Source organism: Tamandua tetradactyla, chromosome 1 (genome assembly GCF_023851605.1).
Source record: "Tamandua tetradactyla isolate mTamTet1 chromosome 1, mTamTet1.pri, whole genome shotgun sequence".
Classification (NCBI taxonomy): Eukaryota; Metazoa; Chordata; class Mammalia; order Pilosa; family Myrmecophagidae; genus Tamandua; species Tamandua tetradactyla.
Window position 1 is genome coordinate 47,881,841 of NC_135327.1, and position 15,224 is coordinate 47,897,064.

The 15,224-nt window shown below is 41.8% G+C and overlaps 1 protein-coding gene across 2 annotated transcripts in view; it reads right to left on the reverse strand.

Moving 5' to 3' along the window:
- Nucleotides 1-15,224, reverse strand: part of SPTLC3 (serine palmitoyltransferase long chain base subunit 3) — a 136,534-nt gene that overhangs the window by 48,331 nt on the left and 72,979 nt on the right. For both annotated transcript variants that reach the window (XM_077115156.1, XM_077115159.1), the window contains exons 7-8: nt 10,832-10,937; nt 2,852-3,071 (exon numbers count right to left, since the gene is read on the reverse strand). In XM_077115156.1, the coding sequence (XP_076971271.1) occupies nt 2,852-3,071; nt 10,832-10,937 (326 nt within the window). The remainder of the gene's footprint in view (nt 1-2,851; nt 3,072-10,831; nt 10,938-15,224) is intronic.

Below are 15,224 nucleotides of genomic sequence, written 5' to 3' on the forward strand. Positions count from 1 at the left end.
CATAGTCCTTCTATTATCAATATTAACATCATCATTTTAAAAAGAGAGCTAAGAGCCAGGTGTTAATAACTTTTCTAGATTTTTGAACCCAAGTGATTTTTTTTTCAAGTCTTAATATACACTAAGAAATCCATGAATATAGTGAAATTGAAATTACTTAGGATTTCAGGAAAATGTAAAGTCTGAGTGTGGGCTCTTTTTCATTCTTGTGGTTAACTTGTTGCTTTCATATTCTCAGGTATGCAATCCCAGATGTGCTGCAATATTCCCAAATTTGATATATGTATATAATGAAACTCTAAAAACTTTAATGTTTAAATCAGGAAATAGAGATATTTTTAAAAACAAAAATCTTTAGTATTTGACAAATCCCATGTCCTTTCAGCAAAAAAAAGCATAGTTTAAGACAAACTCAAAGTGAAAATCTTGCACAAAATTTCTCCAAGTTTGGTGTGTCAACTAAAACCCTAAGAACCAAGTGGTTCTTACAACGTCAAAGTACAATTCTTCTATGGAATCATTTATTAACTATTACTGGCTGTGATTTAATGTCATCTTGTTTGAAAACTCAATTGGAAGTTGAATGGTAAGAATTTGGTACAGCAAGTCAGGAGCTTGCTGAACCAAATTTATGGGTTTGTTAGGCTGCTAGGAAAACAGTTTATGATATGTCACCAAAATCATTGCAGGGAGGTGTGTATCTGACTGTCTGATGTTTACACCCTCAGGCAACAACACCTGCAGACACTTTCTCAAGTACTCTCCTGTCTCTTGCTCACTTTCCACGTCTCAAAAAGTACCCTATGTTTCGCGTCCTGCTGTTCCCCGGCAGTGTGTCTGAATAGACTGCTGGGCGAACACGCCAGTCTTGCTGCCATCTAGTGGTAAATTCAGAAACTGACATGCACCTGGACAGGGAAGAAAGCGCAGGGGGACCGGGAGGGGGAGGGAAGAGGAAGAGGAGGGGAGAATGGATGGAGGAGGAATGAAGTTGCCTTCTGGATTCATGTAAGTGCATAACGAGGATTTTAAAGGGCAAGAAAATGGACAGATGTACATACATTTTCTGCATATTGACTAATATAAATAATTTTCACGGCTTTGCATTATCTACCCTAAATGAACAGAACTTACATAGACAAGAACAAATATACTTTAAAAATACTCCAACTGACCCTAGAATGGAGAACATGGGAGAGATCCCTAATGAGCTGGTCCTTACATTGGACTGGTCTCGAGCCTTTATTTAAAGTTGCCATCAGATGAAGGAACTCTTGTGGGGTGGGGGGCGGGGGTGTGGAGGGGAAATGTGACATCTACCAAATTTGACAACATTTCAAGGATCTGCTTGCTTCAGTTTATTCAGGTGCCTTTGGTTCAAGAAACAGAGTTATGCTTGGTTAACAATTTTGTAGCTCAGAACTGCTGCTAAAGTAATCACAAAACCACAAGCTCACACGGCCATGTAGCCTGGAAAAGGGAGCCCCTAAATTTGAGACCGCCTGATCCCACTGCTTCGACAGTCAAAGAGCACATTTAACCTTTTGCCAAATTGAGTTGACTCTTGTAAGATCGCAGGCATTCTCTGGGCTTTTTACAGGCCGAGGAGAGGAAGGAACTAAAATAATGCTTTGAGCTCGGAAGAAAGTAGTCCTTACTGAAGGTTAAAAGCCTCTTAAAGCTCTCAACATGTCAAGCATCTGTGTGTCTCATGGCAGAGTGAGTGGCCAAAATGAAATTTGTTGTTTTAAATCATGGATTTCCCATGGTGGAACTGTTGAATGCAGCACTTCCTGGTTAGCCTAACTGGTTTACCAGAAGTCTGAACTCTTCGGCTGGCTGGTCACAATGGGTAAAGAATTGGAAATTTTAGATAAGCTGTTGAGAGCACCTGCTTGGGCTGGCTTTGACCAGCTGCGCCCTCCTGGGAAGAGCCATCCCCTATTTCACACTGTCTCTTTGGGACAGCTGTGGAGTCCCATGACATGCTCATATAATGGGGCAGAGATCACGGACTCCTTTATCCCTCACGCTTAGGTTCAAATTTGATTTTCCTTTTCTCCTTCCCTTCCCTCCTCATTTAAATTTCTTCCAAACTCTATTGACGCTTGTCTTAGATTTGCAACCCCTGTGCATGCTATTGGTATTAGAATGACAGGGATGAGCTCGCTTAACACATTCTAATCACATCAGATCAGAACCATTAGTACACATAGGTCAGAGATTAGAGGATGAGAAGATGTGACCCTATGGCTTATTCAAAATTGTGGTAGAGAATGATTTTGCACTGAAAAATCTTTTAAAAGCACCTCTCTAATCCCATCACTGTCTTACTTAAAACTCTTAAAACACACGACTCGTAGTGCAGGGTCAATCTCCTTACCACCTGAATTTTGTTCACTGCTATTATCTCCTTGTGTTTTATAGGTCACAAAAATGAACTATGTACAGTTCTCCTAACATTCCCTTGTCATTTCTGTGGCTTGGTACACATTATTCCCTCTTTCTGAAACGTAAACTATTCCCTCCCCTTTCCCCCAGTGATTTGCCCTCATTCCTAAAGAGTCACCAGATACTACACTGCGCTGCAGGGTTCCTAATCCCTTTCCTTTGTACCAGTCTCTACTTTGTATATACCACTGGCCTTGCCTCATTCTCATTGCATAATTATTCATCACAGGTGAGTTCCCTCACATCCTGGGACTTGCTTGGCTGCGAACCCATGGCAGTTAGGCCACGGTACTCAACCAAAATGCAATGAATAGAAGCTCTCCCAGATTCAGAGAAGGGTTACAGACTGAATCCCCAGGATGTCCAGGTTTTAAACAGACTCAAGGAGTCCCGCTCTTACCTTCCTTCCGGCTAGGTAACCTCCAGTGGCTGTGAAACTTTTGCTGAATGTGCCCATCCTCACATCAACATCTCCAGGGTCCATGCCAAAGTAATCCATGACACCCCGGCCAGTGGGGCCAAGGGCTCCTATGCTGTGAGCCTCATCCACGTAGAGGTAAGCCTTGTATTTCTTCTTTAGAGCCACAATCTGTGGCAGATTCACTATGGAACCTTCCATGCTAGATCACAAGGAGAGATGCTGTAACTATACAGACTCTTCTGGAAAACTCCATTTCAGACCCCCTTCTGATACATCTCAGACAACCTTGCCTGAGCTATGGCAGAGGTGAAGCAGTCATACATATACTGTCATAAGGCATCTTTTATCTAGCTATAGTACCTTCTCAATCTTATAAAGTTACTCTTTCTACTTGAAAAAAAGTACAGGAAAATTACATCCAGTGGACTTGAGTGCTTTGAGTCATTCTAGCCAATTCCCAAGTAAACAATTAGCTCACTGTATTGTTGATCCAATTTATTTGTAAAGCTGATTAGTATAACTAGACTCACCATTTTGGTTTCTGAGTATTTGGGTAGTTTGAGTTATATTGATCTATTTGATCCATCTTTATAGGCCTGCCAATTCTATTTGGCCAGTTCTCTCTGACATAAACACTTGCTTGAATTGCTAAAGATTAAAGATGGAATTAAAAGCATATACACAAAAACAATTTTATCGTAGTGTGCATTAAAACACAATCCAAGTACTAGGTCCTCCTGTTCAGTGCTCACTAGAAGTAAAAGGCTTATTGAGCATCTGACAGTGTTGCCTCTTGCTGTTGAAGGCAGAGGTTTTCCAACTTGGGGAGTGTCAGAACCCCCTGCAGGACTTATTAAAACACAGGTCGCTGGGTCCCTGCTTCCAGAGAGTTTCTGAGCCAGTAGGTCTGTGGCATGGGCTGAGAAGTTGCATTTCTAGCCAGCTTCCAAAAGATGCTGCTACTGCTGATTGGGGATCCCACTTTGAGAACCACTGCTATAGATGAACCCTTTGCCTTTATCCCTAAGTGTTTTGGTTTTCATGGTATTGTAAATTGAAAAAAACACTTCAAGTCCTCCTGCAAAGGGAAAAATATGAAGTAAATAAATAAGTGAAAGTGAAATGTCATATTCATGTGGTCCCTCTGGCACTCAATGGATGTACAACTTCTGCATTTACTCCGTTCTCAGAACACTTTGTAAGCTGTGTCTGTCTACACTGCACATGGTTTTGACTGCAGTGACAGGTGGCATCTAGGGAAACACAGACTCATGTGCACACCAAGGAGCCAGTCAAACAATTCTAACAACCTGTCGGTTTAATTCAAGAATTAAGCGATTGAATCAAACAGGGAATTGAACTTCTCCCCTTTTCCTAATTAATTTACACATTAGATTACATTTAATATTTTAAAAAAATATAAGTTTAAGTGTGAGGCCAATTCCATCAAAACCATTCAGTTGGCTGCACACATGTCCTTCGAAGGTAGCCTTTGTGGTTTTCACAAGTCTATTTTGGATGGCTTTCGTTGAAGACCCAAGAGTGTCTTCTTCTCTTATGTAAGTTTCTGAGTGAGAATTATAAGACTTTCTTAGATTAATTTCTCGTTAAAATTGCTTCCAATGAGGCAGGGGCAGCACGGCTGACTAACAGCCTAAGCTCAGATTGTGGCTACTCCATGCCATCCTCTGCCTCAGTTTCCTCATTTATAAAATAAGGCTGATGATAGGACCCCGCTCAGGGGGTGGCTGTGATGGCACATAACAAGCCCTCTGCCAACTGTTACTGTTCTTAGGAGGAGTTGCTTAGGAGGAAATGGTTGCAGAGAACCCAGGGGGAGAAAATGGAAGTCCTAGATGATGTTCTGTGTTGAATCTTCTCATAACGAGTCATGTGGGTGTCACACATAATAAGTGGCTTTCTGCCCTCAGAATTCTAGACCCTTCTTCTCATCTTTAAAATGTTAGAAGTTGGTAATTCAAGCTAAAACCTTGGCATGTTGCAAATAGTCATTCTTTGTTCTGGAACTGGGTTTGGCAGGAGCCACAGTGAACACTGAACAGAGTTTGCACTCAGGTCAGCTAATTCGCCATCCTTTGAGGGTGGGGGTAGGGGTGGAGGGGGCTGGCATGGCTGATGTTCGGAGCCCATCCCACCTGGCTTATATTTCTTCCTTTAAGATTAATGATTCTACCCTCCTGCTCATTTCTGGAGTAACTACAGGACACGTATAGAGTCCTAGGGAGAACATGGCTTCTATGAAGAGATATGTTCAAACCACACTAAGTGTTCATTTTCTCAGCGTGACCAGATTCAAACTGAACCTTTTCCTATAGAGTGATATTGAGTTTGGTGTGTACATTAGAAGGTTATCTATGTAACTCCCCATGAATTGCTGTAAAATACATATGTAGTGCCAAAAATGATAAAGAAAGCAAGAATAGCTTTTTATTCTTTCTCCCTGAATGGAAGGTTGTGTTTTTCTTTTGACTTCAGGAGAAGATAACTAAAATTCAGCTGTCGGTAGAGATAATTCCACCAGCTAATTTGGAGCTCTGTGCAGGGACTTGAATTAAACCAGCAAGTCAGTGAATGATTCTTTATATCTTTTCATTACCTAATATGTTAGCTAAGTGATAAGACTCCTTTATAAAATCTCCGTGTCACCACCTTCTCCTCCACATATAAACTATATTACCTACTGGCAGGATTTGGAATTAAACCACTGGTTTGCCAACTTACATGGTGGAAAAATCTCCTTGGTGGGCCCATGTTATAACTCAAAACCAGAAAAGAAGGAGGAGAGAGAGAAAAAAGGAGCTAACACTCATTTAAAATACTTGCTATTTTCTTATTCTTTGTCTTTATTTGTTCAAACTAAACAGATACAGGATAGAGTTCACTGCTGAAGTCCTTACTCTTGAACATACATTATTTAGGGGAGAACAGCTTACGTTTTCAGAGTAATGGCATTTTAAGAATTCCAAAAATTATTTTGGAAGGGGTGGGTATTATTTCTCGATTCATTTTATTTTGAAAGTTTAGGCTCCAATTTTACTAGCTTATGTTCTAGATCATTTGGGAATCCCTGCCCCAGTATATTTGTAAGTAATTTCGAGATTTATCAACCATAAAGGACAAAAGATCTAGACTTCGCAGAGGCGCAAAATTAGAAAAGTGACTTTAAAACAATACTCAAAGGAAAATACAGACTAGAACACTAAAATACTACGGCTTACTTTTAAAGAAAAGTCATAGAATCATGGAACTTTAGACTTTAGGCTTCAGTTCACTTATTTTACCTGTGAAAAACCCAAGGCCCAAAGAGCTCAGTGGCTAAATGCCAATGGACGACCTGCCATGTTCCCTTCTTCTTCACTGGGAGCCGTGGGCTGACTCTTAGGTTTAGATTGTACTACCTGGTTTGAATCCCAATTCTGCTTCCTGCCAGTATGTGTCCTGGGACAAGTTCTCCAGGCTTCTGAGCCCCATTTCTTCATCATCACAGTAACCCCGGATTCCTGGGAGGCTTATTCGAGATTGCTTAGTTAAAAAGTGTTTAGCAAGGGCACCTTGCTGTGCAGGTGGCTTATCGTAGCCTGAGTTGCAATGTCCTCAATGCAAAATGCAGGTAAGAATGAAGACAACTGCCTTGGCTGGGGGTTTACTGTGGACCAGGCCTTCTGCTGAGCACTCGTCTACATGATCCCACGAGAGCACGAGAGAGGGCCCTGGGCTGTGGGCTTTGGGCCCGGGTCCCAGGCCTGCCTCCTGGATGCCTCCATATTCTACGTGTAAATAATAATCCTTAGACCATCTACAGATGGTGCTTTCATTATTACTACTGTTGCTTTTGTGCATTTCCTTTGACTTCTTAGACACAGTACCCAGCCTTCTTCTACCTTGATGGCTGCCAGAAGCTTTCTCATTTAGCTGATTGCTCTCTTTAGGAGTTATGAACATAAAAGATTTATGTGGGCTTTCTGTGGTGGCGGAACTTTGCCTATGCTGGCCAACCAAACAAGCGATGAAAAAAGAATGTGGTGGTGAAAATCCAAAGGGGGCTTTGTGTCCATAATATGCTCTATAAAGTAGAGGTACAATTGTGAACCACCGATCTCACATTTCTAACCCTGGCCCTTGGGAAAATCACACAGGAAATAATTTTATTTTCTGGCAATGGCAGTGAATTAGAAAATCCGCATGAAGCCTATTCCTCTGAGGCTCATGGCTCTAGAAGTCCACTCTAAGCTAGTCTTATTTTATAGATGTGGAAACTGGGGTCCCAAAAGGTACTAAGGCCTGTGCAGGAGGTGCCCTGCTTCCTGTCTGTGAGTGATACCTTTTATGCCATGCTCTCTTTTAAGGGCAAGACTCGTGGGCAGGTAGGATAAAGGGGAAGCTCTTTGTGAAGGAAGTTCCTGGGAAGTAGAGATTTCACTGCATAAATCCCAGGCTGATTGAGTTATTGGAGTAGAGTGCCTCTGAGGATGGCTGCCTGCAGTTCTTCCCATCCCAGTGCACACACACCCTGCTCCTCCACGATAGGCAGGGTCCCTTGGCCCTCTCCTTGTGTCTGGACTGGCCCTGTAGCTTGCTTTGACCCACAGAGCATAGGAGAAGTGATACTGCACCGGAGTTGGGCCTCACCTTTGAGAAGCTGGACAGCTTCTGCTTCTGTTGTCTTGGAAGTCAACTTCTGTGCGGTAACTAGTAACTAGTACTGGCTGGACAACTGAATGAGGAGAGGCTATACAAAGAGAAGTCCATCTGGGGGAAGAGAATAAAGCTCCCCCATGGACAGTCAGCACTGAAGACCCAGATGTGAACAAGCCCATTTGGATATTCCAGGCCTACCCAAATTCCCAGCTGAACGCAGCCACATGAGTGACCCCCAGCCAACGCCACGTGGAGCAGAAGACCTGCCCAGTGGCACCAAACACCCTGCAGTGTCACAAGAAATAATAAATCACTGCCGCACAATCCAATATGCTTTGGGGTGTTTGTTACCCAGCAATAGATGGCTGAGCAGTCCCCATGGCTAGTGTGGTCTAAGCTGGCCTTGGGGTGGGAAGTCCACGCCTGGTCCCTCTGTCCTCCTGAGATCATGTTAGGCCACCGGCCAGGCATAGCCATTAACAAGCCCTGCTGCTGGAGTGGTTTATCTACATAACTGATGGGAATATTTGACAGTAAAATGCTGGTGGTCCACTTAAAGTTCAGCCCTGATCAAAGTGCTTAAAACATAACTTTCCTTCAGCCAAGCCAAGTTCTGTTTATTTGCATTTGGGTTCTGTTTACTCTGTTGGAAGGAGGTAGCTGGCCTGCTTTCCCTCCACTGATCCATCGTCCAGAGAAGCCAGGCTGAATGACAGGTGTTTAGATAAAGGCTGTTTGCTCCCCTCCCAGGCCTTGCAATGTGTTGCAATTGGCATGGGTCACACAGGGAGAAAGAAGCTTGCTTGAGGTTAAGACAGCCCATAGTCAGCATGTGATTATTTTTCCTAAAAGTATCAAGTTCAGAGCCAGTAGGTAGTTAATTTCTCTAGACCAGGGTTTCTTAACCCTGGCACTATTGACACTTGGAGGTGGGTAATTCTTTGTTGTGGGAGGTTGTCCTGTGCATTGTTGGAGGTTTAGCCACATCCCTGGTCTCTTCCCACTAGATTCCAGCAGCATCTCACCACAGTTTTAACAACTAAGATTTGCTGGATATCCTTGGGGTGGGAAGGGAGGGCAAAATCTCCCCCAGTTGACTTAAAGACTTCATAAAAAGGACATACTCTCACGGCTGCCCTTAGGAGGTACTTACTGGTACCTGCAGAAAGCGGGCTACTAGAAACTCAAAATTACCAACTGGGCAACCTCCCTGCAGCGCTAGGGACACCTAAGATGCCAGCCATTGGGCTGTAAATACTGCAGCTAAAACAAAAAATAAAATATTCCAAGATTATTATTATATTGTTGTTATTTTAAATTTGAGGGATTTCACTTTTTTTTCCCAAAAGGGATGGAGGCACATTTCCCCTACTGCTTGATATTTATTCACATAACAGAAATGATGTGAGTTCAGGGGCCCATTAGATTAACTGGCTAAAAGCAGCCTCTTTTGCAGCCATAGTTTTCATAGTTGCGAAGTTGAGCTCTCATTTCCTTTCTTTTTTTTTTTTTCACATGGGCAGGCACCCGGAATTGAACCCGAGCCTCCAGCTTTCATTTCCTTCCCTTCAATATTTTTTCACATTTTTGTAATTATCTCAGAGGAAACATTTCCCTCGATTCCTCTAACATCATGATTGATTGAGAATTGATTTAGGAGCAAGCACCGTGAGATAAGGTTTCCTTGACTCTTGGATTAGGATGCCCAATAGAAGATACTTGGATGCAATTTCCATAATGGTGACCAGTATCATTTCAGTAATGATAATCGATTCAAATAGAGAATGAAGCAAATTCAGGCATGACCTGCAGCATAAAAGCGCAGTTCTGAATGGCTTAGCAGCTGTCTTATCTGCTCAGCTTAATTCAAAGGGGCAGGAAAACTCAGGACTGAGGACACCTTCAGTTGCTAAAACTGCCTCCATCTCCCAGTTCTGCATCGTGAATTGCCTCACAGGTTAGTTCTGCCTTGAGGAAAAGGAACAGGCTTTCTGTATTCTGGTGCTTTTCCACAACCTCTGGCTGCTCCAGAATTTCAAAGATCTTTGGGGGCTGGTCTACTCAGTAGCAAAATGCTCCTTGCCGTACGTCTCTAGAGGCTGTCTGTGGGGAATGGCCTGCCCAGATGGGTGTCCTGTCCAGTTAGGGGCACCTGGGCAGATGATCCACTGCAGGCACCCACTGGAGATGTCAAGGCAAGGAGTGCGGTGATACTGAGTAGACCATCCCCCAAAGACCTCTGAAACTCTGGAACAGCCGAAGGTAGTGGAGAGGATTAATGGAAGTTAGCAATGCCCTGTGAGGATATTGCTGAGGACACCTTCACAGGCATGCCAGCCTCTGGGGCTGTCTGCCCACAACCTTACAGCTCACATCAGTAATTCCACCTCTGATTCCTCCTTTTCTTTTTTAATGGAATCTTATTGAGATATATTCACATACCATATAATCACCCAAAGTGTACAATCAGCGGTTCACAGCATCATCATCTAGCTGTGTGTTCAACACCATAATCAATTTTTGAACATTTTTCATTACCCTACCCCCAGAATACAAACAAACAAAAACGAAAAAGAACAACCATATCCCTCACCCCTATTATTTATTTATTTTTTGCCCTTATTTTCTTATTCATCTGTCCATACCCTGGATTATGCAGCTGACAAGGTTTTCACAATCGAATGGTCACACTGTGAAAGTTACGTAGTTATATAATCATCTTCAAGGATCAGGGCTACTGGATTACAGTTTAACAGTATTTCCTTCTAGCTCTTCCAGTACACTAAAAACTAAAAAGGTACATTATATAATACACAAGAATAACCTCCAGAATGACTTCTCAACTCTATTTGAAATCTCTCAGCTACTGAAACTGTATTTTGTTTCATTTCTTTCCTCACTTTTGGTCAAAAAGGGTTTCTCAGTCCCATGATGCTGGGTCCAGACTCATCCCTGGGTGTCAGGTTCCATGTTGCCAGGGAAGTTTATACCCCTTGGAGTCATGTCCCATGTAGGGGGAAGGGTAGTTAGTTCACCTCCTGAGTTCACTTAGAAAGAAAGGCTGCATCTGAGCAACAAAAGAGGTTCTCCGGGGTAACACATAAGTATTATTATAAGTAGGCTTAGCTTCTCTTTTGTAGGAATAAGTTTCATAAAGGCAGGCCCCAAGATTTGATCCTTTATTAATACCTATATCTAACTGACTTCTCCATTTAGCTAGGAGACTTCAGCTCTTTTCCATTTATCAGTCTGTTGTGGGCCTCTGTCTGAGTGCTAAAATATCTCTAGTTATTTACATACCTGTAGATGCCCTCCACCAGGATGAGAATCTTTTTCCAAGCTCTGTGGACTCGAGGCTGGCCATAGATTATAGCATCTCTCAGGAGCTTCTCTAGGTTTTGCATGTCTTAAATAATATCAAAAAAGAAATTGTTATGAGAGGGTCTTTCTTTCTTTTTTTTCTTCTCCCCCATTTCCTTTCTCCAGAAGGCTTTAGATACTTTAGGCTTAGGCTCAGACCAGAACTTGCAGAGAGAATCAGAGAACAGCTGATTCAGAGAACACCTGGAGAGGCAGAAGGTCTATTTTTTTTTTTTAGTAAAACTTAACTCAGACAAAATGAATAATTGGGATTGTACTGGTAGACACAGTAAACCACCACTGAAGGTGTACAGATTCATGGACTCTTAAAAGGCTCTCCTCTTCTGCCTGCAGAGATTAAAGTTCTACATTAGACATGCATCTCTTAGATGTAGGTTTGGCTGTCAGGTTAAAATTAACTCTGGGAGAAATAATTAACCAACACTTACCAATTGTTTAGATGTGAGTGTGTAGAGGTCAGCAGTGTTTGCATGGTAGCAGTGTCACTTGTACTTTGGGACTTGACTTTCAACAGTCCCCAACCTCAGAGTTTTTAAAACTTTGAGGAAGTGGGACAATTATCATTCCTTTGCAAAATATTTGGAGACCTCTGGACATAATAATAATAGCTCACAATTATCACACCTTTTCTGTGTGCCAGGCACCCTTTGAAGCACATTCTTTGTATTAATTCATTTAATCATCACAGCAACCCCATGGAGGAAGTACCAGTAGTATCCACATTTGAGTGTTCAGAAAACTGAGCCATAGAGACATCTAGTAATAGCTTGAGGTCTATAGTCATAAGCTGCAGATGTAGGATTTGAACTCATGCCGTCTTCTACCGAGAGATATTTTCCCTTCTTCTCAAATCCTTTGGTTATGTAGAACAAGGGAAGCATGAATGCCCGGCAAACTATTCTGGTTAACTTTTAATATTAAATGTAATTAATAGTGACTTTGTTGATCTGTGATGGTTTGCAGATAACTGGGCTTGGGTTGGGAGACCTTTTGGTCTTGATATCATTTGGAAGGATTGCCTACCAGCCCATCTGGGTTTTTTGTTTTGTTTTGCATCTTTAAAAGCTAGAGAAAGAGAGAGAAAGAAGGCAGGGGTTCATGTCCATGCTTTTATACACTTACTAAATTTCTACAATATTTCTTTGCACTTCTTAAGCTTCCTCCTTTTAGAATCTGAAGCTGAATTCTAGACTGGTCTAGAATCCAGTCCTAATTCTTGAACTTCAGGATGCTGCTGAATGCTTGGCTTGATTGTAATATAATGTTCAGTAGGCATTAGAGCTGCTATTAAAAAGGCTCACAAAAGGAGAACTCTAGCAAAGATAAATCTAAAACTGCACAGTCAACGTTGGTTTTGACCACGATAGACAAGTTCTCAAGAAGCAGACGTTCATTGACTTATCGCTGGTCTAGGCTTAAGCTAGCTGAGATTCTTAGCCTCATTGGAGAATGTCTCATCTTTGTCTTTAGCCCCCAGTCTATGGTTTAGTTAGTCTTAGGGCTCCCCAGAGCTGGGTGAATTCATTAGCGGATGCATTTATGTCTCCACGCTGCTCCCCCACGCCCCTCTAATGAGGGCATATGGTGTTTATCTGAAATAGAGTTGTGGATAAACTCATAGCTTTTTGTTTGCTTTTATGAGATACATTTGAGCAAACCACACTTAAATAAAGGTGCCCTCATATGAGTGGGGTGGGTGAGGATAGATCAGAATTTGATAGCTTAATACCAGAACCTCTTTCCCTGAGTAGAGTACCCCCGAAGCTGTCCCCACCATCCACCCACGATCAACCAGATCTTGGGTCTTGGTATTCAGGTAGTGTGTGATATGTGAATAGGGGTGCTATGTTCTAGAACTCTCTCTTAGAAATACAAGCATTGGTGATAATATACTCTTTGACTTGCATAAGAAAACTGAAGTATAAATAATAAAGGGAATCATTCTCTATTCGAATATATAAAGCCCTAAGCTTTAGAAATATTTGCCTTTTAGGATGCTCTGGATAATATCCGCATGATATGAAAGAACCAATTGACACAAAAAGTCACCCTTCCTTCTTTAATAATTAGCCACAAATGAATTTGATGTGGAATTAATCAATTTTGCCATGGTAATATGGGATCTGCGAAAGAAGCGGAAGAGACGATATCCTTATTTTTTTTTTTTCATGCCAGGTCTTTAAAAGCCAATTATTTATCTGCTGAACAGGCATAATGATATTACTGGAATCAGTATTACACCCTGTTGATAAAATATTTCCTAATTGCTAAAGTTTACGAGACTCTTCCATTCTCATCCTGACATGTGGGCAGCACTTGACACTATTAAACACAACCTTATGTATTAAATTTCTCACCTTTGCTTTCAGCACACCCTGCTTCTTTGATTTCTCTTCTATCCCCCTTGCCACTCTTTCCAGTATACTTTCCTCTTTTTACCCCTTTTCTTTTTGGTGTTCCTCCCAAATCCTTTTTCTATTTTCTCATTGATAAACCAATCACGGATTTCAATCTACAATGTGAGTATGAATCATCTGGGGGAAATTTTTAAAATGCAGATTCCTGGGGATCATCAGAGAGTCTGAATCCACTGGTACGGGGTGGGGCTCTGAAATTTGCATGATTTGGGTCTTTGAATTCCTGGATCCATAACTCCAAGTCAGTCCTCTATGTTGAGTTCCAATCACTTTTTAGAGAAACCCTTAGTTACCTTGAATTAACTTTTCCTAGATGGAACTCGTGGCAGGCTGCACTGCTGGTGCCCACTTTCTGCCCCTCCTGTCTCCCAGCCCTTTGCCAGGTAACTTTGCAGTCCTTCCCATTAAAGGGAAGGCATATGTTTTCCCTGCTCCTTGATTTGGATCTTGCCTAGGGACTTGCTCTGGCCTACAGAGTGCATAGAAGAGACAAAATGCTTATGAGGCCTCAGATGTTTCTGCTTTCCCTTTGTGTTTCTGCTGTTGCCATGAGAATAACATGCTCAGGCTACCCAGTGTTCCCAGGAAAGAAAGAGAGACACACGGGGCACACTTGCCCCAGCCCACCTGCAGTCAGAAGTGAGAAGTAAACGCTTATTGCTGTATGTCCCTGAAGTTGTGAGGCTGTTTGTTATGCGATAGTTAACTAACACGGTTCCCACAGGCCCTTCCTGATCTAGCTCAGTCAATCTTTTTGGTTTCTTACCATTCCCCAACATACAACCCTCTGATTCCCCATGTGCTCCGAGCTCTTACTCATCACTCAAGGCTTAACTCAGACTCCTCTGGTCAATAACACAGGCAAAGTTGAAGGTTTTCTCTGGAGTGTCTCTAATGACTCATTTACTCTTCTTCTAAAAACTCATATTGCTCTCCCTTTGCTTTCATGCCTCTCTCCATGGTAGAGGACCTTATCTTAGTCACACTTATAATCTTGGTCCTAGTGTACCATGTCAGCACTAAATAAACACTTGATGGTTGAATCCATTTTCTTTTCATGGAGGAAGAATGCAGACTAACAGTCTTACTAGACTTTCAGATTTAAGTAGGAATTGTTAGAAAGGATAATTGCTTCATGTTTGCAGTAATATTCCTTTAGCTTTTTTTTTTTTAACCTTCTGAATGTCCATTCAATAATATTCCTTGATCTTTTTTTTTTTTTTTTTTAAACCTTGGGCATGTTCACAAGAACGTGTTTCAGTGCCATTCCACCATCGACCACTAGAGGACAGGCAAGGAATAAAAAGCAACTTTCTCATTTTGAGACGGTCAGGGAGAATAAACCTGGATTTATAGCTCTTTTTTCACTTTTGCTTTAGGCTGGGTTCCTAAAATGTGATTGAGGGAACTCATCTCCTTTTCCTATTATCTACCACCAATTGTTAGACCCTGAATGGAATAGAGGCGATGAATAGAGGCACTCTTATTTAGGAATGTTTTTCCTTCTGGGAGTTGGGTTTTGTAAGTTTTTTGTATAGCGGCGACTCATGATGAGCACTGTTCCCATGCCATGGAAATAAAAACAAATGCAAGGGAACTATGCTGGCAGTAATTTCAAAATGAATATTCAAAGATTTTGAAAAACTCTGTAAATCCAGAGGCAATTGTATTGATCTTGAATTATACAGGTCCTAATTATGAAAGGGTTAGTCCAGGTTAAGTTTAAAACACATACAACTAGTGCTAGAGCATTTTCCCTCCTTTCTTTTCATAGCAAGCAGAGGATATAAACAAGCCTTTAAATGGTCATGATGCGTTTTAAACATTTTGCAGATGGACCTGAGAGGAACTCCAGTGCCTTCCATGTCAGGGAACCAACGCACCGTGCTCTCCTT